Here is a 24,915-nt window from a genome sequence, read left to right as displayed (position 1 = left end):
TTTTTATGTGAGATCTAAAATCTTTTGTCACCACTTTTCCAAATTTCTTGAGTGCCACCTAGAAAAGAAAGGGACCAAAGTTCAGGGAGAGGGCTGCAGAATTAACCATAAAGTGCTTGGATATGTGGCACATTGTTAACATGTAGGCGGATTATATCGAATAATTTCTTCATAATTCATAAAGTTGTCATTGTGATAGCTCATGTACCTTCCTTCACAGAGAGATGTGACAGGACAGTTGTGACCTCATCACTTGGTTCAGACAACTGATGTGGCCGTTTAAACTGACTCTTTCACACACTCAGACTGACAGGGCTGTTCCTCAGAGCCGTAGCCCTGCCAGTGACTCGGTCAGCATCTCTTGGCTGGGGATCAGGACTTGAGGTCAAGAGCTGTCAGACACACTGATAGCTAGCTTAGCATTTTTGGTTTCTGCACTCCAACACACACACACACACACACAACTAATTTAGGAAAATATTGTCAATTTATGACAATGGTTAAATATTTCAAAAAAATTAGTTCCCTAAAGTAGGTCAAAAACAAATAGTAGAAACCGCCTAGAGCTGTAATTAAGGGAAACACTCCTGGTAGTTTATGTGGAGTATCCATGAAACAGAGCTGTAACACTGTATAGCAGCATGACACTCGCCCCATACGTTGAAGCTACGTGTTGTCTGTCAGGTATAATTCTGAGTGTTCACCTTTTTCTGTTGACACGCGTCATTCCAGTGTTGCTTTATGGTTTTATGTACATGTTAAGTCTGTACAACTTTTGGTTTCTGTCTGGATGAACAGCAAAAATACAAATGTGAGAAAGATACACAAGCACAGCGAGAACCAAATGGCAGCTAGCATGTAGTACAAGGCTCACATACAGGTCTCCCTTTCCCATTATAAATGTGTCTAAGAGTTTTTGCAGAGCTGAATAACGATTGAATATTTTATAGATTGTGAGTGCAGTTGCAGTAAAAGGAGTATGGAGAGGGTTGCTCAGTCTTTTCACACACACATACACACTGTTGATGATAACTGGAATTCCATTTGCACACAATCTAATTTTATATAATGCGTGTTTCGTAGTTTATCCACTTTTACTCCTGTTGTATTTGTTGTGTGTTCACAAAAATTAATGATAAGCAGGTTTTTGTTTTCCTTCATCTTTTCTAGATCAGATCCTGCGTCAGCCACCCTCCCTCACACAGTCCACTTGTCAGTCACTTAATCAATCGCTGATGTTTTTGCTACTTCACTCCTCTTTTCTCCTCCCCTTCCTTTCCATCCCCTCCTCACTCCCACTCTCCTCCCTTCTCCCATCCATCCATCCATCCATCTCTCAAGTGGTAAAGTGGTTTTGGTCATTTCCATACAGTTTGCTTAATGTATGCTGATGATAATAGCCTATCGACCTACTCCTCCACACATACATCAATTTTCCTCCCTCATTCTTTCCATCCATCCATTTCTGTTCATACCGGAGGGAACAGCAGACGAATGAGGGGAGAGGTGGAGGGAGGGAGGAAGTGGAGAGCCACTTGATTGAGAGCTGTGGTAACAGGCATCAGTGCTCAGGCTTAGAAAGTACAAATACGTTTGTGTCCCACTGATTCGTAATCTGCCCACTTTTACAGTCAAAGTATTTGATATGATTGTGTTACATATATGTGCATCTATTGGTAATTGTTAGTTTAATTGCAATCACAAATCCTTAGTGCTTTGCCAGCCTTGTTGTCGATTCTGTTTATATGTATTTTTCTATTTATTTACTGTGGTTTTTCCCACGTACGGTAAGTCAGAAAATGCATTGGCAACCATTTCAATTTATTGAAATTAATAGATTTTTCCCAAATCACAAGCAACACTTGAGGGATACTAGCTTCTCGATTACATGAATATGTGGATGTTTTTGTGGACTTCTGTAGCAGTATCCTACAACTGTCCGTGGGAGTAAACTACTGGGCTTTTGGGAAACTTACTGTATTTTTTGCTGTATTTTTTATGATTTTTTGAAATTACACTGAGCAATCAAGAAAAAATAATATTAAATATAAATTCATGTATCAGAAGGATCCTCATCAAATATAGTGGGGATTGTAGCTCACAACAAGTCCCTGGATGACATAAGTTGAACTTACTTTTTTAAAACTTCTAATTTGGCCTCATCAGTGGGACTACCCTATTAACATTGCAGAAGTTTTAACAGTTTATTATCTTTGTGATGTACTCATGAACCAGGACTGGAACAAACTGTTATATTCTGAATAATGTCACTTATTTTTTCAGCAAGTGTAAATTATTAAAAATGCAGAAAAATACCCATCACGACTTTGCAAAGTCCAAAGTGACATTTTTTAATTGCTGTTATTGTCAGACCAGCAGTCCAAAACCCAAAAATGTTCCATTTAAAACCTTTTAAAACACAGAAAATTATATTTAAGAACCTTCACATATTTGGCATTTTGTTCTTGGTAAAAATCATCTAACAGATTAAATGTTGACAACAATTATAAAGACTCAAACATTTTCAGGATGAAAACTACAGGCATACATATAGTACCATCAACTGTTAATATGATATCATCAAGCCATGCTATGTGATGCGGGGGCTGGTTGATTTCTCTCTACAGCACCCTGGCTTCCCCTCTCTCTGATTTCTTATTAACCATGAATGTCATGACATCTCGTGTTCTATGTGTTATAGGTATTCATATCTACAAGAAATGAACCATTTAGTCCTAGAATGTGTCAAATGTGTTTCCATTAAGTAAGGATGTGAGAGGTCTGTGACTCATCATCAACCAATGAACGTGAAAACAGTCGTCAGTTTATAAATCATAAATGAATAAATCGAATCACAAGTCAAGTATAAATCCTTCTGCATACAGAAATCTCAACGGCCACGTGAAGTAACATTGAGCGAAACATCATTTTGGAAGGGGGGGGGGTCATCAACGTGTTTTTTCAACAGTTAAGACTTTATTTTAAAAGTGAGATTAATCCAGCACTCATTATGCATGATTTAGTATTTAACTTGAATTCACACCACTAGTACAATACATTAAGTAGCATGTACCAATATTATCCATTAGCTTTAAGCTAATGGGCTAACTGCATTATTTAGTTGTGCCCCACATTTTGGAAATGACTAAAGCTTCTTTATATACAAATAAACCTTCATCTAAAATGTTACTCAGCAGTACTCTGTAGTCAGATCAATTTATTGACCTGTACCCATAAAAACATAATGCTGAACACGGCCGGATAGTGCTGTGAGGTTTCTAGCAGATTATTCACTTCAGATTGATCCCAACTAGGATCGCTTTTACACAAAAACAGAAACTCATGTGTGTTTGTTAGGACCAGAATTAATTTTTAACCATTGGGCTGAGAACATTTTTTATGAAGTGAGGAGCCAGTCCTCACAATGAGAAGGTTTAAGGCTAGGTTTTAAGGTTGGGGTAAAGTTTAGGGTGAGGAAGTTAGTTGTGATGGTTAGGGTTAGGGTGAGGCGGAACACCTGATAAATTAAAAATTAAAACAGAATAAATTAGCATGGCCTACACAGTAGGGGGCTAGGGGAATGCATTATGTAAACGAGTGTTCTCACACTGACTGCCATACAAAACTGTGTGTGTGTTACTTCCTGGAGCAGTACAGGAAGAGCAAGCGGATGCATCTCTTACATCATGTCATTTTTTTGTCTACCCTTTTGACACAAGCAGCTGAGACAAGCTCTTTTACCTCCACCACAACACAATTATCTGCCGATTTCTGTCACAAACACACACATACACACACTTGAAAGCAGAACTGTACATTCTTGTTCCTGAGATGTGTTTGTTCGAATTTACAGTTCAGTTCAGTGGTAGCCTAAACGTTATATGAAACACTGGATGAATTAGCAGTTGGTTATCAGTTTTGAACTTGATGTCTTTGTTTAAAATATGTCACTATTCTAAACTACCTGTATGGATACCATACTCTGGAGAGGTTGGCTGTTGAACATATAAAATGCTCAATCAGTCAGTTTTAAGGATAAATGGTGTTACCATTGCTTGATGGTGCCATGAACATGATGTAGAAATAGAAAAGAGGCTGTTTGCAAAGCCCTTTTCCCCTTGCCCTTGATTTATTGAAAGAATAAATGAAAGTAGTGTTTCCAGGCATTTTGCCTTCTCTAGTGAGGAAAAAGGCGCCTTCTATTAAGCCGAAACCAGCTTATTTTAGATAGTTAGAATTATCAGTGAGTACATTTCCTCTTGCATATTCAAGGAAATCCACTCTAAAACACATTCACTCAATTAAAACAGCTGTGTGCGATAATGACTCTGCTGGTGTGTTCGTTTTTTATTGCTGCAGATAGCTAGTGAAGTCTGAAAGTAGAAATGTGCACCAGACATTAGTTTTAAGGGTGAGTTTAATCAGAAATAAAGTCCTGTGTAGCAGTTTGTCATTTTAGCTCATATACAAAAGTTATTAAAGCAAAAAAAAATCCATCATAGAGACTGTTCATATGGGATACATGATTTTGATGATGATTTGCTCTTATTTTATAAGTCCTCACTATTTCTTTACTGCTGGCCACAACCGATTTTAGCATTGTTGTGCCCCTCCTTGATGGTTACAGATTGATGACTAAGGCACCTACTGTCTGTCCATCCATCCATTATCTATATGTGCTTATCCTACTCACTGTAATGGGTGTATGGATAATGGACAGGACAGAGACTCACATTAACGTCTAAGGGAAGATATGAGGCTAGCAATCCATTACATTTTCTTAGGATTAGAGGGGGAAACCAAAAGCCAAGTAGAAATGAGTAAAACATAAATCCGCACAAAATTGGACCCGGGTCAAAAGAGGTTCAAATTGACAAGTGATGCCAGGAAATTCAAAATTATTAATTATTTCGTGAAAATCTGTTAACCTGGGTTTTGAGGGTTAACCTCTTGAGGAAAATAACACAACATGTCAGTTGTGAGTCTTTTTACTCTTTATCAGGGGTGTAAAACTCAATCGCACAGGGCGCCAAAACTCAAAGCACACTTTAGGTTAGGTATCTATTAGATTATACTGAATAATTACAGTCACATCTGCTACAAAAAAAAAGACACAGGTTTAACGGCAATTTCAGTAAATCAACATTCAAAAAACTTTATTAATCCCAGAGGGAAATTGTTTTGCCTTGTTACAGTTGCTCAACACAGAGAAAGAAAGGGAACCACAACCAGGAAAGATCCACACCAACACAAATACAGAATAAACACTCAGCCTCCCACCAGTTTTGAAAGGCTCTGTTTTCAGACTCAGCTTTTCTCTTGGCCATTTGGAGAAGCTGGCTTTGACTTGAAATTACAGTTGTATACATTAACAGACTCTTGATTGATCTGACGTAATGGACCAGGAAAGGATTGCAGGTAGCCTATCATTTGGTAAGACAGCTGTTATGCTGCATAATGGCATTTGTAGTTTGCCTGTTAGCGGCGCTTTATATCGCCGGACCATTAAAAAAAAAAGGCAGGAAATATTTGTATGCTGGGGCGGATGTGGCCCACGGGCTTTGGGATTGACACATATGCTCTATATAAACATAGTGTGTACATAACCCAAATAATTATATGAATGTAACTCTAGTAATAATGAGATTAGCTCAAAGCAAAAGGAGAGATTATACTGTGCACCAGTGACACATATCAGAGTCCTGATCTCACAGAGGTAAAAGGAAATAAAGCTATGAAAGAGGTGAGATTTAATTAAACTTTTCTTGCAGAAAGAGATACTGGAGGAACATAAACACGAAATAAGTTTTGAACTTTGTAAACTCACCTTCCAGCCTTTGCTGTCACATAATATCAAAAAGGTGGTTAAAAACTGGATTATTATTATTGCTCTGCTCTTTGCTTAGCACTTGCTTAGCATGGTTTTACCATTCTTTGTGTGGTTTTGTGTAACGCTAGTTAGTTACCATAATGTAATTGATTTTCATGTCATTCTTCCAGCTTGCACAGGATGAAGGAAGCCCAGTCCGGGGTTTCGGTGTGGTGGAGTATGAGAGTGCGGAGCAGGCAGAAGCTGTGCTGATAGAAATGGACCGAACACTGGTGGGAGGACAGGAGGTCCGTCTGTCACTATGTACCCCAGGCACCTCAGGGAGAAGCACTCTGGCTGCACTCATCGCCGCCCAGGGTATGGTGAGTATGATGCATGCAAGAGCGACACAGTCCATGATGTTACAGGCACATATGCTACACAAGATCATTATTACACAGGATAAACATTACAAAGCATTTAGAAAGTGATTCCAATCTGCTGTTTAGACAATAAAATACTGACACTGACATAGTAGCAAATGTATATTGTTTAACATGCAGACCTGAGAAACCAGGGATTCAACCCTGTGATTAGTGGATGACCTGGTTAATTTCCTAATCCCGACAGCTGCACTTTGGCTCGTAGCACATGGAAGATTAGTACATGCAAAGTGTTTGTATAGCATACTATCCTTTGTCTGTGTTGAGATAGCTGTGTAACATTCGAGAAGCATCTGAATTGAATCCACCTACACTTCAGACAGAAATGTTAGTGGGTAAATTGGGAAAAAAATAAAAAATAAATAAAACCCCATAAATATTTAACACCTGGAAGTCCAAATACCATCACACATATCACATATCACCAACACATTGGACTTTCCTGGATAACATGTAAACACACTAACAAGGTGACATCTAATTGTGAAGCCAACACCAGCTGGTTTTTGCACATCCAGTGCTGAGATATACTAAGGTTTGACACAGTGCACATGCATGAACACCCTCTGGCTGAAATAGTCTTTTTAGCTGTGGTATCCCTCCTACACAGTGCTGTGGTAGCAGAGAGGCACTGACACGATAATTATAGTTCTATAGACTGATTGGGCTCCTCCGCTGTCTCCTTCTGCCTGAAATAAACCAAACTTGCAGCCAGCGACACAGTATGACACTCATACGTACACTCATACAGATATTCACATAGATGTTCAACAGCCGACGTGCGCACACACTCACTCACACAGAAGTTGCAGTTAGTTGTAACTAAGGAACAGTACTTGTTATTGTTGTTGTTTGTTGATGCACAGGTTTATTTATAACAACATAGTTGTTAGTTATATACAAAAGTGGGTAAGGAAACATTATGATTCAAGTCTCAATGTTTTTGCAATTAAAATCAATCGCATGAGTACTAACAAGTATGTATGTTTATCTAAGGGATTAAGAGAGTTAGTGAGATTTCATGTTTTACGATACCGCTGTAATGGATTTTTGCTTTTTCCTGAAATGTGGTCACCTTCAAGTCTTTGTGTATATGTCGAGGAGAGTAACTTACTGGCTCTCGTTATTTCTTATATAAGTGTCAGTTGTTATTCAAAGTCTTCATCCAAAATAGGTGAGAGTAGTTTCCCATGACCGGTTCTATCTTATTAATATCTACGTTATACAAGCCAGTTATGTCCTATACACGTTCGTAGGTTATTATTTTGTTTTATATGACCCAAACTTAATAAAGGTGTTCATTCGCAATACCAGTAATTATTTAGGAATTTTGTTGCACATTGTTTACTTTAGGCACCTATAGGAACAAAACATAATGTTGCTCTTGCCACAATGAAATCTTCGATAATATTTTTGCAACACTTACAGATTAATGGTTAATTTTGAGTTAGACATACTGTCGGCCATCGGAAACAATTACAGCTTACCATTTAATTTACATCTAATGAGAAATATGTTTATATTACACTGATTGAGCTTACGCAGGGCTACAATTAATAGTTGAATGTCCTCAATCCAACACTGTATGTTCAGTTTCCACAATATTTCCTATACATAATGAAGTATTAATCTTAAATTTAAAATCACTGCACTGCTATTTTATTATTTTTTTTATATTAATGAAATGTAGAGAGAGAGACTCAGTCTCTGATTTTATTCACAGCTGCTACAGAGCAAAAATCGTCAGATGCACTTAGAGAGATTGTAGCCTTGAGATGGATGGGTTGAAAACTACAGGTTAAAAAAACAGACCAGTAATGATCAGTCAGAACTGCAACATAGACGATTAAAAGACGTTGAGGGAAAATGTGTTTCTGAATAAATTAGCTGACGAAGATAAGGCAGACGTGAGAAAGAACTCGATAAAAGGGGCATTGATTGAGAAAGAGAAAAACAAGGTAGAAAAACAGAAGGCATTCAGCCTTAGAAGTTGAAGTAGTACCAAGAGGCTCTATTAAGATTATTGTGGTGAATTGGAGCAGCTCGTAAAACAAACATCAGGTCTTCAGAAAGAGATCAAGACCTACTCCTGGCTACAGTTCTGGTCTGAGGCAGTTCTCTCGTTCCTCCAGTGAGTGAATGTGAGTGTGAACGCTGAGGACCAGATGGCCTCCTCTTCCCTCCTCCTTTCTTCTCCCTCCATCTTCCTCCTTACGCGATACTTCTCGCCTTGCCTTCTTCACAGCTTCCTTACCTCGTCTGTGTGTGTGTGTGTGTGTGTGTGTGTGTGTGTGTGTGTTTTAGTGTGTGGGTGTGTGGCTGGATTTTGTGCCAGTAGCCATACAGACTGATGCATGCTGACATTTTCTCCAGCCGAAAGAAAAGAAATGAGAGAGCTCTCCTCCTCATCCTGTCCTCTTTCTCTCTTTCTTCTTCTGAAAGACACTGTCGGCTACAACTGGCCTTGTTCAACACCAGCACACACATGCACACAAACGCCTTTTTTTTTTTTTCTTGCTGTAACGCATAGCTCCACATACTGTATACTGTATGTGCACCACACTCTCCTCTTTCTTTCTTCCTGACAGGCTGGAGTCAAACCCACTCCATCCCCATCAGTAATGCTCTCTATTCAGAATGTGACAGGGAGGAAACAAGGTTGACTTGAGCTGAAGTCTTGCTTTGGCTCAGGGGCAGACGGGGAGGAAATATCACTGTCCTGCTAATGTTGTTTTAAATAGCCATGTCTTTGGGCCATCCAGTGAGTTCTGCAATGTCAGTGCTGATGGTATCTACCAGAGCAAAGGCTGCTCCATTTGATTTGACACAGTCTAATTCAATAGGATTTCATTTGAGTCTGTTGAATTAAATTTCCACAACGCAATGAATGATTGAATTCATATTTGGGAATGTACTTTACGGTACGTCTTTCAATTAAACACGAGTCAGCAGAGATGCTCTTAGTTCCAGGAAACTCGGCTCGTGTCAGGTGAAATATAAGCTTGTAACCTGTATCAACATGAAAACGTTAAATATATATATATATTTTTAAGTAATATTTACTGTAATACATACAGTATACTTATACAGTAATACAAGTCAGGACTGTCACAACTGACAGGACTATATCTTGAATTGCTGGGTCTTGATTACAGTTTATTTCAAGTTGTGTGACTTTGAGGAAAAGAACATGAGCTATACGACAACAGAAATTCGATTTAGATTTGTCTAATACAAAAATTAATTATTTGATATTCCCTTTAACACTGTCTTGCAGTTAACCTTGTACTTTATGCTTTTTCTTAACTTTGGTTGTTGCATTTGGTAATAAAATATTTTATTATAAAGACAGTTTGCATACAGTCTGCTAAAATGTCACACGTCAGGTACTTGTTTGTTACAGTGTGATATTTTTTTATTCACACCTCACACAGATTGCATGATTGTCACAGATTGCCTCAACTCTTACAGAAATGTGGCTCAAGGTGTTTTTCAAGCATGTATGCTGACATGTTAAAATGTCAGAGAACATATGAATTACAAAACTTCCACTTCTCAAGTTTCTATTTCTGCTTTTTGTTCCCATCACTTCTGCCTTGTTTTTTTTTTATATATATACTTCTTTTCTCTGTCCCTTTTTCCCCTCCTGCTCGTTCCTCACACAGCTCTGTCCCTTTCTCTACTTTATTGTTGTTCATTTGTCTCCCAGATCGACTCTGCTCTGTTGACACTGCAGACATATTTTGATGATGTAAACTAGTGTAATGATTACCACAGCCATCAGGAGCTTCTAATGACAAGATCAAAACGCAAACTGTACTACACACACATACATACACACACTCTCGCACACACAGTCCAATTTTTCCTCCTCAGACTTTTCTATGTGTGTATTTGTTTCTTCTCCAGATTCTGAGTAATAGGAAAGGTCTGCTACCAGAACCAAACCTGGCCCAGCTGTTGACCAGTATGACCAACCCTGCTGCCCTGCAGATCCTCATGAGACCGTACCACACTGGAAAAAGAGGAGGTATGACTGAATGGCAGTGACGAGTGCTGCAAAATGGAGCAGCGACATTATTTGGCCTCTTTGGGGTCATTTTGCATTTTGATTTGTCTTTTAACTGAATTCTGCAACTTTCTGACAACACATAAACAAACATAAATGTTTTTTTCTCCTTACACTGATACTAATTGAATAATTACATTGCTTTTAATTATTGTTGTAAGTTGAAATCACTGGTGCATGACTCGTGATGGATTGCTGATACAGATAACCTGAAACAACTATAGATGTAGTACCTCTACTTGAAGTTGACGTGGTAAAGAGACCATGTAGCCACCTGAATAATAGGACAACCGTGCTTGTTTTGATCTCATAAAGCAGGAGCAGCAGGTGTATGTGGAGGTCAACAGTCCTTTTACCATGAGACAATATCTAAATAGTATACATATATCCATTTGAGATCACACTTGTATGCTCATGGCACATTTTGAATCATCTTTGAAACTTTAAGACCAATCAGTGGCCTGAACTGCTCAATCTTTTCATTCCTAAAGGGCTTGGCTGATAATCAGAGATCCACTGTATGAGCCTGTCCCTCTGTTAGACCCTGCTACATACTGTAATCACTTTGTCGCCGACTTCATTATTTGATGAATGGCTAATCGGGTATTAAAATGAAATCGTCTGACATTAGAGGAACAAATGAGAACAGGAAGAAGAGAAGATGGGAGAGGTGGGTGAGCTCTCTTAAAGAAGAGCATGCACAATTAAAGTCTAAAATTAGAACCTTGATTAAATGTTAAATTTTCTCTACCTGTTCTGGAGGAAGCTACCATTAACATTGACGCTTACATTTATTATGAGGCTGTGATTCAACAAAGTAGCAGATACGCACACAAAAGCTGAAGAATCTGGCTGTGGTGATGCAGGTTTAGAGACCAGTGTAACATGAGATTTATCTGTTCTGTGTATCTGTTCTTACAGTAACTTAAAAAAAACTCATCTGTGCTAATTAAAATCAACAAATGTCAGACAATCCAAACTTCTTGTTGTTGCCATGGTGACTCCAATTGATCTATGTGTGCTGCTCATTTTCAGCATCTGTTTAGTTCAGATTAGGTCGTTGCTTGGGCAACAATCAGGTTGTTGTTGCCTGCACCCATTTCAAAATAGTTGTCACCAACTAGTTTTGTCTTTATCATAGCCACGCACCTCCAGTCAAAACTGCTAAAGAGGATTTGGCCTCTCTTGTGAAAACAATAGTAAACATGTTGAAAACGGCATTGAATTAGAAAACAAGTAAAGACTGACTGTAAAATTAGTGCCTAAAAAAGTATCAGTGAAAGGTAAAGATTAAGCATGGTTTCCATAACACCCCATCCACACACACACACACACACTCAAAAACTCAACAATATGTATAATTAAGAACACTATGATGAACAAAATAACTCAAACTTTTTTTTCTTGATAGCTCTAGGTAATATTTTCAGTTTCCAATAGTTTCCCTAACCACAAAATATAAGCAAGATGGATATTGGTCTCTACCAGTATCTTATCTTTAAGAATATAACTCGATACACGTAGATAAAGTTTTCTGCAAGTCTCAGATTTACTTGATAAGTCGTCCTGGAACCTTCTACCTACAAAGTTTCTGATGAACTTAAACAAAAGACTGTTGCAGGGTCTCTCCAGTGTAGGAGAGTTCGAGGGTGTAGTCGTCTTTTAATCCATCCGAGAATAAAACAGACAAACTGGTGGATGTAGTGATGTCAGAACTGCTACAGAAGTGTGCCAGTAGGTTTTGCTATATATATAACGTCCAAATGAGTTTATAGTTTAGTATTACTTTTAAAGTATCCTGAATATATCTTCTTAATAAATCAGTACATGAACACACTTAATATCTGCAAGCACAAAAAAAGGAGTAAGAGGCTGTTTCTATTCTGTTTAGACATGTCTGTAGCATTTACACTAAATACAAACAGAAGAAGAAGTTTGAATTTAGAATTTCTCTGCTTTTTTTTCTGCACTGATTTTTTTGTTTGTTTACTGGAGCTCATTTTCAACAGCATCATAAACCACAAAATGAAATTTAAACTTGGGGGTAAAAAAAGTTACGAGGGAGGCAATTTGCTGCGTGCCCACATAATGTCCCAATGTGGGTTTATCGTAGGTTGTTATAAAACTGAAAGCTGCGTGACAACCTAAGATGTGGAGTAAATGACTGATGGATTGGTTGTCTGACTAATAATTCCTCCTGTGTATGCCTTTTGAGATGATGATTGATTAATGCATTAGTGAAAACAAAATATAAAAAAGAAAATCACAAATAGAGGCAGTGATTGATGTTCTTATTTGTTGACTCTGTGTGTTTTAGGGAAGTATGGATGTCACACTAACCTGCCGTTCTTCAGACCTCCTCTCACCACAGCTCTGCTCACCCTGGGGAAGGCGCACCAGGTCCCAACAACATCTATGTGGGAATTTGTTTGTGTGTTGTGTTGATGTGTTTGTAACAGTAGTGTCTGTTTCCCTTTTCCTTGCAGAGTGCAATGCTTGGTAATGGACTAGTTCTCCAGAACCTCTTGCACATGCAGCTCGCACAGCAACAGCTTCTTCACATCAAAGACAAACGCATCAGCAGTGTAAGACACCTGGTTGTTTGTTTGTGACTGTTTGAGGAAAATTTGCATAGTTGGTGGTGAGGGTTAAACATAGTTGTGGCCAAATGCATATGTGCTTTTACATCCTCAGCACCTCATGCATAATAAAATTATACAAATAATACAACCTAATTGCTTCTTTTGTGCTTAAAGGAAGACCTCGAGGTGCTGCAATTTCCCTCCGTATTTTCATTTGCATATTTTCTTTTAAAATGTCTCTAGTCTTTTCGTTAATTGCTGAAGTGAAAGTTAAGTCTCATTAGCTAGTCAGATAAAGAATACTCTGAATATATGTATATATTTTTTATTCTTCTAATCCATTATATACATGTAAGCAACTGTAATTTTGTAGATTGACATGTAAAAAAAAAAGAGGAAATGATACTGTATACACCTAATGTACAGTTTCACTTCTGTAATGTAGTGCATGTATATATGCCAAGTAAATGCCTACTGCTAGAGGCAGAGCTGCTGTTTTTATGGGTTGTATTATTGAAATCATATGTTTGTGTATTATCTAATAGTATGTGACTATTGTGGTGTTTCCGTTTTGTTTCCCACTTTGTCTCTTCCTCCCAGATTCTCCTCCTGCGTTCAAATCTGTTCGTCCATCCCCCGTTGTCTCCCTACTGTCCCCTCCTTCTTTCTACAACATCTGTGTTCTCTTTTGTTGATCGCTTCTGTTTTTTTCTTCTTCTTCTTTCTGTCCTTAATGCTTTTCATCTTTCTCTTCTTCTTTCTCCTCCTAAGGTCTCTAGTCTGCTCGGGGACCCGTCCAGGCTGCTGATGCAGAAAGCTTTGTCTCTGCGGCCTCCAGGCCTTGTGCCGCTGGGGAAAGGCCTCCTGGGAGACTCCCCTACAGGTGAGCAGGGCTGAGTCTCACTACTATGCACTTGTCAAATGATTTGATGTAATCATTGCATTTAAATGAGACTTTAATGACACAGTTGGCTTACTGCTTATAGTTGCTCTATAGAGGTCAGGACCTGACATGCAACAGACCTGTGGACAACCCACTTGAACCTGTCATGCATAAATTAGCTGCTTAGGTTTAAAATTGTTCTTGCATAAATGCAATTATGTCCTGAATTGAAGATAGAAGTGCAACTTTGACCAGTCAGTTCCACCTTTTTTTCAGTAGTATGGGAGTTTATGCTAAATCAAGTGGCACATATCTATTTCTAGGCTCATAGTGGCTGCTGAGATTCTCTGGTTGCCTTTTCTCATTTCTTTCTGTGGGATTGCTATATTTGTTAGACTTAGACTAAGAACCTTAAATACGATGAATAAAACATCTTTATCCAATTTGATAATATAAGCATACCTTAAGTCATTTTTTATTACCTGCTTTATGTGGCCTGCCCTCAAAGGTCAGCAGGGCATACACATGTTTTGACCAAACATGGGTAAAATAATGAAATAGTTTTTTGTTGATGTCAAAGTGAAGCAGGAGAGATAAAAGTGGTTCATCTCCACGAAAAACATAACCTTTACTTGTCAGACTTACCCTTATTAAGTCTCGAGTGTCTCCTTGTTAAATGTTCTTCAACTCAAAGCCAATATTCTGTTAAGGTTGTTAAGTTAAACAAGATATACGGCTCTTCAACTTTATATCCAACACGGAACATTTTGCCATAAAAACACATGCGTTTTCTCAGCCATTTGTCATATGGTGATAAAAGGTACTTATTCTTTATACTAAAGTGTAAATAACTTGATGTGTAGCAGCTGGGATTTTTTTAAATAACTGTTGTTAAAAAGGATGTAAACACAGAAGAAGGGGGTGATGTACACCCACAGAAATATGTAAATAACCTTCATAATGTTAATGTCAGGTGTCAGGGTTGTCTCTGCAGATTCCTAAATGCCTCACAGTTTTGCATTACTGTACAACACATCCCCAGGAAGCTGCAGTGCATTTACAATTCAAATCTCCAGCTGAGAAAAGCTGTTTTAAATGGAAATTATGTATCACGGACTGTGGGTGCACAAACAGAAGAGAGTGTGAGTGTGTGTGCGCGTGTGTCCCTCTTTGATTGTGTGTATAAGTTTGCAATTTTGCGTATGTGATGGTGTCTATGATGTGAGGCTTTTATCAGTGCATGTGTCTGCTGGGATTGTTAGCTTAAGGCTCGTTATAGCTGATTCTTTTATTGTGCTGCAGAGGCCATTTGTCACAGCAATATTGGATTTATAATAACTGTGATCGTGTGTGTGTGTGAGAGAGAGAGAGAGTTCACCTTTAGTGTGTATGAGCATCTTTAAATTATGTGTGTTCGTGTATGTCTTGTGCTCGTGTGTATGTATGTGTGTACATATTTGTGTTTGTTAAACCCTCGAGTGAGTGAAATATTGAGAGTGTGGAGAAAAGTGCTCGGCTGTAAATAAACATGATAAGTGATGATGTATGAGCGAATATTACTGGCTCTACAGAGACGGTTGGGCTGAGCTCTTAGATTTCAGCCGTCTGAGTGATTTGTCTCTGTTCAGAGGAGACAGACACTGATGGTCATGTGTAAAAAGTCATTTCACGTGTTTATCTGGCATCTTTTTTTTGCCTTGCTTTCATTTCCCGTCATTACCTTTACTTTATTTTGTTTCTCTGCTGTATTTTTGTGTCTTATCTTTTGGTGCCTTTACTTTTTTGCTTCCCTTTTCTTCATGTTTATTTCCTCTCCTTGTACCTTGCCGTCTCTTCTACTCTTACAGATATAGGCCAGGAGTCAGTGCCACCGTCTGCCCACAATGCCACAGTAGTGGTCTCAGCAGCAGGTGTGATGCCGTACCTCCAGGGTCGAGCTGGAGAGCAAAACAGCGCCCTTTCTATCGCTACAAACCCTTCTGCTCCCTCCTCCACTTCCTCTTCTTCATCCACCTCTTGTGAGAGGCAGCCAGCTCCTCCAGGGACGATGGTGAGCTCCCAGCTAACTGGAGAGAGCTATTCCTTGGGTATAAGTAACTCAGGCCTTGGCCCACCTCCCCCTAAACCCCCTGGAGGAGTTTATACATCAACAGGCCAGCACAACAGCTCAGACGGCTGCCTGACCAACATGGTGAGCACATCGAATAAAAATGTTTTGTATTATTCTTGTTGCTTCTGGATCTACGTGTGATGCTGATCTGTCTCTAGATCTCTGGTTTGCAGCAAATTGATAACTTCTGCTTTCTTCTGTCTAAAACCATTCAATTTTGGAGAGTGTAAAATGTGTAAAAATAATAAAATGCACATGACATCAGAGCAGACACCATTAATTAAAAGCATAATTTGGCTGAAAAAAAAAAAATAGGATCATTATAAAGAACTGTGATTGTAGTTCCCACACAGCAGTCAACTACACTACCATTTTTCTTTTTGTCCCTTGTGAACAGGTATTTATTCCTGACTTAAGTCCATTGGGTCTCTCTCTCATTCAAAACACACAAACACATCAAGTGGGTGTATGAATAAACAGCTTCAGTCCCTCAAGGGCTTCTCCTTTGGGAAATTCCCATAATACACTTCTGTCTCAACACTATTTACTGATACGATATAGAAGTTGTGTCTGCCTCTGTGCCTGCCCAGCTGTCTTTCTCCTTCTTTGTCAAATCAGTGTCTGTTCACCTGCGTTTGTCTACACTCTGTGCTTGTCTATGTGTCCTTGACTATGCCTGGTTTGAATAAAGCACTGCTATGCTCACGTCATCTTCCATAATAAGCCAGTGTACAGAGATCTTGCAGGAACAGATTTCAGTCCCAGTGCTCTCGTTTTTTTTAAAGAAGGGAATGTGTAATTAACAGAACAGTCCTCCCAGATTTCCTCATCAGCTCTTCAGCAGTTCATCAAATGAAAATTCCCTTTTAGAGTAACACAGCTGACATCACAAGCCACAGTAACGTTTTCAAATTTAATTGAAGAGTAAAGATATAAGAAGGTGCAACAAAGGCTGAGGTACCAAGTTATAAAAAGCAACAGAATGCTTTTTTTTGTTTGTTTGTTTTTTACTGATTCTTTTTTAAGTGGCACTGTGAATAATACTATTCAAATCCCTTTCTTTCTCCTCAGGTGAGCAGTGGTCAGAGTTCACTGTTGGGCGATCCTCCTAAAGAAGTCAGATTGCCTTCTAATCCTTATTTGAACCTGGCCAGTGTAATGCCAGGCGTGGTTTTGCAAGGTAAACATATAGTAGAAGGATAAATTATGTGAAGCTGTTTTTTTTTTGCATTAATAAAATAATGTATTCTGATCTTCATCAAAGTCACAAATCTAGACAAAGACAGTGAGCATCAGCTAAAAACACAGTGCTAAACTTCCATGCTCACTGAAGACAACTGCAAACTATATCAAATTAACTTTGGAAACAGCCCTTGGCTACTGATTTCAATAAAAGCTACTTGCAGTCGAACGTTAGCAAACCTGGAATCGAGTCAATAAAATGATACTGGAAGTGTGGGTTAGAGTTACTTTGACTTATAAAAAGCTTTTGCTATTCACAAGAAGCATCTGCTGATGTGAGCCGTGCCTCACCAAAAAAGAGATGTCAGAAAACCTCAGAACAAAATTTGTTGATTTGCATACAGCTTGAAAGGGTCACAAATTCATCTCAAAAGAGCTCAGACATTCATCACTTAGACAAGTTCTTTCTAAATGGATAGGATTTGGTTTTCTCCCTTGCAGTATTCACCTAGCCAAGATGACTCCACAGACAGAATGCACAGGGAGCTAAATATAAGTAACAGATAAAGGCTTGAAGGGATCATTAAACCTAGTTTACATCTCTGTTTATGTATCTGCCATAGACGAAACCCAGAATAGGCAAAGTGTCCAAGGTAGGACACCTTTCTACTCTCCAATTTAAAAAAAGTGCCTGAAGTTTGTCAAAGATCAACTTAGAAATCTACAACACAGATAAAACTACTGTGAGAAGAACACGCAGCGCTGTAGCACATACAGTGTAAAGAACGTAACTGGGTATCAGCAAGAAAACATCAACAACAATTTTGTTGCCAATGGGCCTGCAGAGCTTGCTGTTATGGTGGCTTCACGGTGGGTGATGCTGCAGGACAATGACGCTAAACACTGAATTAAATCCACTACAAAAACAGTAAATCCACCTTTTACAATGACCCAGCTATCAACCCAATAGAGATGCTGTGGAATGACCACAAGAGCCAGCAGTTGGATGGTTAATGAATGTGTTCAACAAAGGAATGAAAAGTTGTGGAAATACTAATAAGTACTTGTGACTTACTGCAGATGAAGATCAGATCACAACACTCCTACTGTATTTCCTCTCACACTGTGCTATTACAACATCTTCGCTTTTTGAACACAGATATAACAGAGGTTTAGGTGCTTTAGGGGCTGTTTTTCGTTTATTATCACTCTTTGTGCTAAATAAGGTGAATCAGCTGATGACTTTAGCATTATAATAAGCTTATATACGTTGCATTAGAACATTTACAATGTGTTGAACACTACAACCCTAGAATAATTAAATACACTAGTTCTGTGTCAAGTTCTTTCTTCTCCATATCGTCTCAGCTCTGCCAGAAGCTGTGTAATTTTTTGGCTGAGCAAAGATTGTTTGGTACATAGAGTGCTGAACATAAAGATCAACTTTAGAAGAAGGGGATTATACTGTAGGAGCAGTTAACTGTGATGACTGCAGCTGCCATCCATCATTACGGAACAAGAGTGAAACTTATCAGAGTCAAGTTTCAAGGGCACAAGCAATATATGTAGTTTTTGGAATGATTTGCTGCTGAGATTAGACATACACATGATCTAACTTATGCATCTCCTTCATGGTTCCTCAGGGTCAGTGGGGAGTAAAGCCCAGGGAGGACAACCTGGCTCTGGAGTGTATGGCAGCTCTGTGGCTCCAGTTGTCTCCCAGAGCTCCAGCTCCTTCTCCCATAGTGCTTCAGCTACAACAACAGCTCCATACAGCACTGATACCTCCACCGACTACAGCCAGTACAGCCAGGCCTACCCACAGGTACTGCAACACAATACACACCCACTCCACACAAGGAATGCAGAACTAGGCTGTTGGATGTGTGCATGTGAATGTTATGGGGTCCAAACTGTGGGAGAGATGGATGGCTGCTGAATTGATAGATGCATGATGAGTGCAGCAGTGACAGAGTGAGCTGTAACTAGGGGAGGCAGGGAGGTGGAAGAGATGAGAATGGGTATGGATATTTGGACAGACAGAATGAGAGAGGATTTGGCAGAGAGCGCTGTGTGTCTCCATCTGTCCCTATCACTTCCTCTCTCTTAACACTCCACTCAGAACAAGTTATGAAGCCTCCCTACTGGCTGTTTGTCTTTTCTTTCTTTGTCTTTCTTTCTCTCATTGTTGTTGTGCCTCCTCTAGCAGCAAGTGACATATCTGATATTGCAGTGCGATGCAAACCCAATTTTAAATGTTAATTACCCTCTACTCATCCAAACAAATGAGTCATGATTAGATAACCAATAAAACGCTCAGTTTAATTTGTCTGGAAAGACAACACAAAAGGGGACGAGGAAGGGAGAGCCGACGGCAGGAACAATAGTTAATGAAGGAGACGAAGAGAAATAGAGGAGACAAAAATCAGCAAAGGATAAAAAAAAGTCAGTGAACAAACATTTCTGTGCTCTGGCCCCACTTCACTGGATGTTTGCTGAGGAGTTTGTGTGTGCTTTAGGAGGCCATGCAGCAGTGGTACCAGCACTACCAAGCAGCACAAGCTCATTCCTACAGCACTGCCGCTCCACAAGAAAGTACGGCCACAGACTACAGCAAGGAGCATGCACAGGTAACACACACACACACACACGCATGTATGTATGTGGGTTTTGTAATGACAGCGATTTAAATATTTAGCTTTTTATTCTATGTCTTCAGAAAATGTTTTGTAGTAAGTAAATTGGCTTCTTTCTTGAGGACAGCTCAGTAACTGCTGTTACATACAAGGAGGGATTTGACTTTTGGGTTTATGTAACATCATAGGTTTGTGTAGAGGTTGTACTTGGTTTCATTTGAAAAATTTAGAAAACATGAAAAGTGTCTTTTGCATACAACTTTAAATAAATCCTACAAATATTACTTGTGCAGTATTTATAAGCAGATTCTCTTCTCTTCTAGGCTCCACCGGTTTTCCTCCTATGGGGATTACAGCTCCTACATGCAGGCGGTCACTCAGTACTACTCCCAACCTGCAGCGGCCAACCAGGCCTATGCGAGCAAGGTGTGTGCACACAAAACACAAAGCACACATAAACATTCATCTTAAAATCAAGTCAGAACTCTCAACATTCATTGCTTGTACGACACCTGACAGAGTGAGTTAAAGTTGCAGCAGCAAAGACTATTTGTTACTCTCACAGGCTGCATCACTGATGGATTAAAAACTTATTTTGCTGTTGAAGCCTTAATTAATGACCACGAAGCGCTATGAACACGAAGAGCGCTCCGGCTCATTAGATCACAAATGCAGCTGCCTGTTTTGAAATATCTGACACCAAACATCAGAGTTTCAAGTTGGGACAACAGGAGGCCCTAAACATGAGCTACAGACATGAAAAATATGAATGAAACATGACGGCTAGTAGCAACAGAGAGAGAGAAATTACCTGTGTAATTAAAGCAATTACAATAAATCAGTTAATGTTGTGTTTAACGATAGGTTAAAAAATTCCTATGAAATCGGCTGTTTTTAAATCTATATGAGACTCTAGATACTGTATCAAGGCCAGGCAGAGCTGCCCTGTCAGGGTACTTACCTTTCATGACTCTTTTGCCTGTTTATTTCCTTCCTGTGGAAAATTATAAGCACAACATTTCCATCCAAAGCCGTCAGTCTGCTCCTCCATCAGCTGTTGTACCTGTTCCCAAACGCATGTCAAATACAAGGCCCCATCAATATTCAATAAAAATTTTAAACACACTCACTGTGAACCCATTCCTTCAAGTGCATCTCACTGAAGACGTCACTTGGAAACCTGTCTGTCTGTCTGTCTGTCTGTCTGTCTGTCTGTCTGTCCACACTATTGCATGTGTTGTGTTTTGCAGGAATATTCTTTGATTCAACCCCAGAGCAGGGAGAGACTCTGAATATTACAGTGGTGCATGATGATTATTTTTTTAATCTCCTTTTTCCCACTTGAACTTAAAAACAGGAAAATTGTTTTTATAGAATGATCAAGATAAGAAATTCCTCAATTGTATTCCTCCACTGTCCTTCATAGTTGGACTCATTTTATTTCCTCAGTGTATAAAAAAACAACGATGGTGATAATGAATTTTTCTCTTTGAACATTTTTGCTGCTGCAACCTTTATAAGGATAATCTGTCACTATTCATTTTGGACACTTCTTTAAATGTTGTTGTGTCTGACCTGGTTAGATTGTCACTGTGACTCATTCAGACATGAGACCAGCATGGTAAAGAATGGGCTGCTGTAGTGTTCACTCAAATTGAATGTGATTATATAACTATTATAGAAATATTTAAGATATAAGTCTTTCCACTTTTGGTTTTACTACTTCCTGTCCTGCAGATGGAGTGTAAATGATCCGGGCTGTAGCTCTTAGAGCAACTTGCTGGTATTTACATGAGGTTTGTATGTGTGTTTATTTGGAGAGGGTGACCTCTGTCTTAGACACTGATACCCTGTTAGAGAGAGCATGTCACTCTGCACCCAGCAGCTGATAAAAGCCATCTCCACACACCCTGACCAGCCAGGTCCAAGCTTCTCTGCCAGGGCCTGGGGGGCGTCTGTGTCTGTGTTTTTTGAAGTGTGCGCTTGAAGATGCAGCCATGGGTCTCGTTGCGTGGCAGAGCGGTATCTTGGAGCAAATGAAATGATGGATTTCAGACACAAAGTTTCTTCTTGGCAGTGAACTGAACTGAAACTATGTTGACATGACATTATAGCTCCATAGTCCTCAGGCAAAAAGAACAAGCCCTATATTTCACGAGACAAACGCTGATACTGTTCGAGCCTGTCAGTCTATCATATAATGGCCACTAGGGGAAAGAAAGCTGTGAGCCAGTTACCTTGTGAAATCATTTCAACAATAAAACACTACCTACCCACAAAATGGGTTCAAAAAAGGCAGCGTAGTGCCCTAACTGTTTGTGTCTGTGTGTTTCTGACAGGAGGATGTGTGTAAGCCTCTGGGAGTTTCTCTGCACGCAGTCAGTAATGGCGCGGCCCCTCCACCAGCCGTCCTGCCAGCTGCTGCTGTGCTCCCTGCCTACAGCACCCTGCCATTAATGCCCGGCTTCCTCGGGGCACCGCACCCAGCAGCAGCCACACCAAGCCCGGTCACACACACACACTGCCACCACCGACTGGAACACCTACTACTACGTGAGTAAAGAAAGATTCAGCCTATAACATGAGGTGATATTTTAAACAAAGTAGACGTGTAGGTGAATTTACAGGATATGCACTGTGAAAAAAACATTTGTTTTCACTATGTGCTTACTTTTAAAACGATCATACAAGAGCGTTGGGTTTGTTCTTGTTCATCATTTTAAAAACTAAAACGTGTGAAGAGAGCTGGAGAGGAATGACGACCTGAGCAGACAGACGTCTTGAGCTAAACCGTGTTTCTAGAAAGATTTAGATTTGTTTGCACAGACAGCCTCTGTGGTCCTGTCTTACTGGAGTTAAGACCTTTAAGCTGCGAGTCTGAAACACACATACACACAAACACAGGATGTTTGCATTGCCGTCAGTTAGTCACCTTTTCTCTACGTTCTTTGTCCACCTGCAGTTTTCCAGTCTTTTAATCAATGAAGTGATCCAAACGTAGACAATGACGGTAGAGAGGTGTCCTGTTGCTTGATGTTATGAAATCACAGAAAAGCTAAAACCAAGCGAAAGCTTTTAACTTTTAATGGACGTCTTCCTTTAACATTTAATTGTTAACATTTAAAACAACATCTTGACATTTTAGGAAATCTGCTAATTCACTTTCTTGTGCGGTAGATACTCAGCGGATCAGTTTACTCTCAGAGCAACAGAGTGAATGTGTGTTTCCTTCGCGTCCTAACCTTTCTTCACCTCTTCTTTCTTTTCATTCGTTCACTCTTCAGAATCAGACGAGGGGCCACAAGAGAGAATATCCTCAGTTGGTAGTGCAGGAAGTGACGTCATCGGATGGTGCCTACATCGGGCAGCACTCCCAGGGTCTGGGGGGGCAGTACGCCGACTACTTTAAGAGGAAGAGGCTCTAGTATGAACCAAACCACCTTAAAGCCTAAAGCTTATGGAGGGAGGCACAAACGGCATCTGCTGGATGTCACAACTCCCTCTAGTGGCCTTTCTGTGGCTGCCATTTTGCATCCTTACAGTAGGTATTTAGTCTACAGTAGTAGAATTAGGGTTGCAAATGGCTCAAGTGAAAGTAAGCCATAGTGCTCTTTGACCCTGGCACTTATGAAGATCACATATCACCAACACATTGGACTTTCCTGGATGAAACATGTAAACACACTAAAAGGTGACATCTAATTGTGGAACCAACACAGCGTTTTTGCCATCCAGTGTTCTGAGATAGACTAAGGTTTGACACAGTGCACATGCATGAAAACAACCCTCTGGCTGAAATAGTCCTTTTTAGCTGTGGTATCCCTCCTACACACTGCTGTTGGTACAGAGAGGCACTGACACGATAATATAGTTCGATAGACTGATTGGGCCCTCCGCTGTCCTCCTCGCTGAATAAAACGAACTTGCATCCAGCGACACAGTATGGACACTCATACAGTACATAGACAGAATGTTCACAAAGATGTTCAACACCGACGTGCGCAACACACACTCACTCACACAGAAGTGCATTAGTGTGTACAAGGGAACAAGTACTTGTATTGTTGTTGTTTGTTGATGGCACAGTGTTATTATAACAACTAGTTGTTAGTTATATAACAAAGTGGGTAAGGAAACAGTATGATTCAGAGTCTCATGTTTTTTGCAATTAAAATCAATCGCATGATACTAACAAGTATGTAGTTTATCGAAGGGATTAAGAGAGTTAGTGAGATTTCATGTTTTAGTACGAACCGCTGTAATGGATTTTTGCTTTCCGTGAAATGTGGTACCTTCAAGTCTTTGTGTAATGTCGAGGAGAGTAACTTACGTGGCTCTCGTTATTTCTTATAAAGTGTCAGTTGTTTATTCAAGTCTCATCCAAATAGGTGAGAGTAGTTCCCATGACCGGTTCACTTATATATCTACGTTAACAAGCCAGTTTATGTCCTATACACGGTCGTAGGTTATTATTTGTTTTTATATGACCCAAACTGTAATAAAGGTTGTTCATTCGCAATACCAGTAATTATTTAGGAATTTTGTTGCACATTGTTTACTGTTAGGCACCTATAGGAACAAAACATAATGTTTGCTCTTGCCACAATGAAATCTCGAGAATATTTTGCGCAACACTACAGATTAATGGTTAATTTTGAGTTAGACATACTGTCGCCATCGGAAACAATTACGCTTTACCATTTAATTTACATCTAATGAGAAATATGTTTATATTACACGGATTGACTTACGCAGGGCTACAATTAATATTTGAATGTCCTCAATCCAACACTATGTTTCAGTTTCCCACAATATTCCTATACATAATGAAGTATTAATCTTAAATTTAAAATCACTGCACTGCTATTTTTATTATTTTTTTTATATATGAAATGTAAGAGAGAGACTCATGCTCTGATTTTATTCACAGCTGCTACAGAGCAAAAATCTCAGATGCACTTAGAGAGATTGTAGCCTTTAGATGGATGGGTTGAAAACTACGGTTAAAAAACAGACCAGTAATGATCATTCAGAACTGCAACATAGACGATTAAAAGACGTTGAGGGAAAAATGTTTGTTTTCTGATAAATTAGCTGACGAAGAATAAGGCAGAGACGTGAGAAGAACTCGATAAAAGGGGCATTGATTGAGAAGAGAAAAACAAGGTAGAAAAACAGAAGCATGTCAGCTTAGAAGTTGA

At 39.4% G+C, this 24,915-nt stretch overlaps 1 protein-coding gene across 1 annotated transcript in view; it reads left to right on the top strand.

The window, feature by feature from the left end:
- LOC113151362 (ribonucleoprotein PTB-binding 2-like) overlaps nt 1–23,336 on the top strand; it is a 69,258-nt gene extending 45,922 nt beyond the window's left edge. The window contains 13 exon segments of the mRNA XM_026344322.1: nt 6,001–6,192; nt 10,162–10,282; nt 12,639–12,721; nt 12,808–12,906; nt 13,675–13,786; nt 15,634–15,977; nt 16,968–17,076; nt 18,722–18,903; nt 19,598–19,708; nt 20,021–20,140; nt 22,054–22,229; nt 22,231–22,267; nt 22,999–23,336. Coding sequence (XP_026200107.1) covers nt 6,001–6,192; nt 10,162–10,282; nt 12,639–12,721; nt 12,808–12,906; nt 13,675–13,786; nt 15,634–15,977; nt 16,968–17,076; nt 18,722–18,903; nt 19,598–19,708; nt 20,021–20,140; nt 22,054–22,229; nt 22,231–22,267; nt 22,999–23,139 — 1,827 coding nt within the window. The 3' untranslated portion in view covers nt 23,140–23,336.
- Nucleotides 23,337–24,915: the final 1,579 nt, after the last annotated feature.

Source organism: Anabas testudineus, chromosome 4 (genome assembly GCF_900324465.2).
Source record: "Anabas testudineus chromosome 4, fAnaTes1.2, whole genome shotgun sequence".
Lineage (NCBI taxonomy): Eukaryota > Metazoa > Chordata > Actinopteri > Anabantiformes > Anabantidae > Anabas > Anabas testudineus.
The sequence above is the reverse complement of the archived record's forward strand: the minus strand, read 5'-3'. Positions and strand labels throughout refer to the sequence as shown.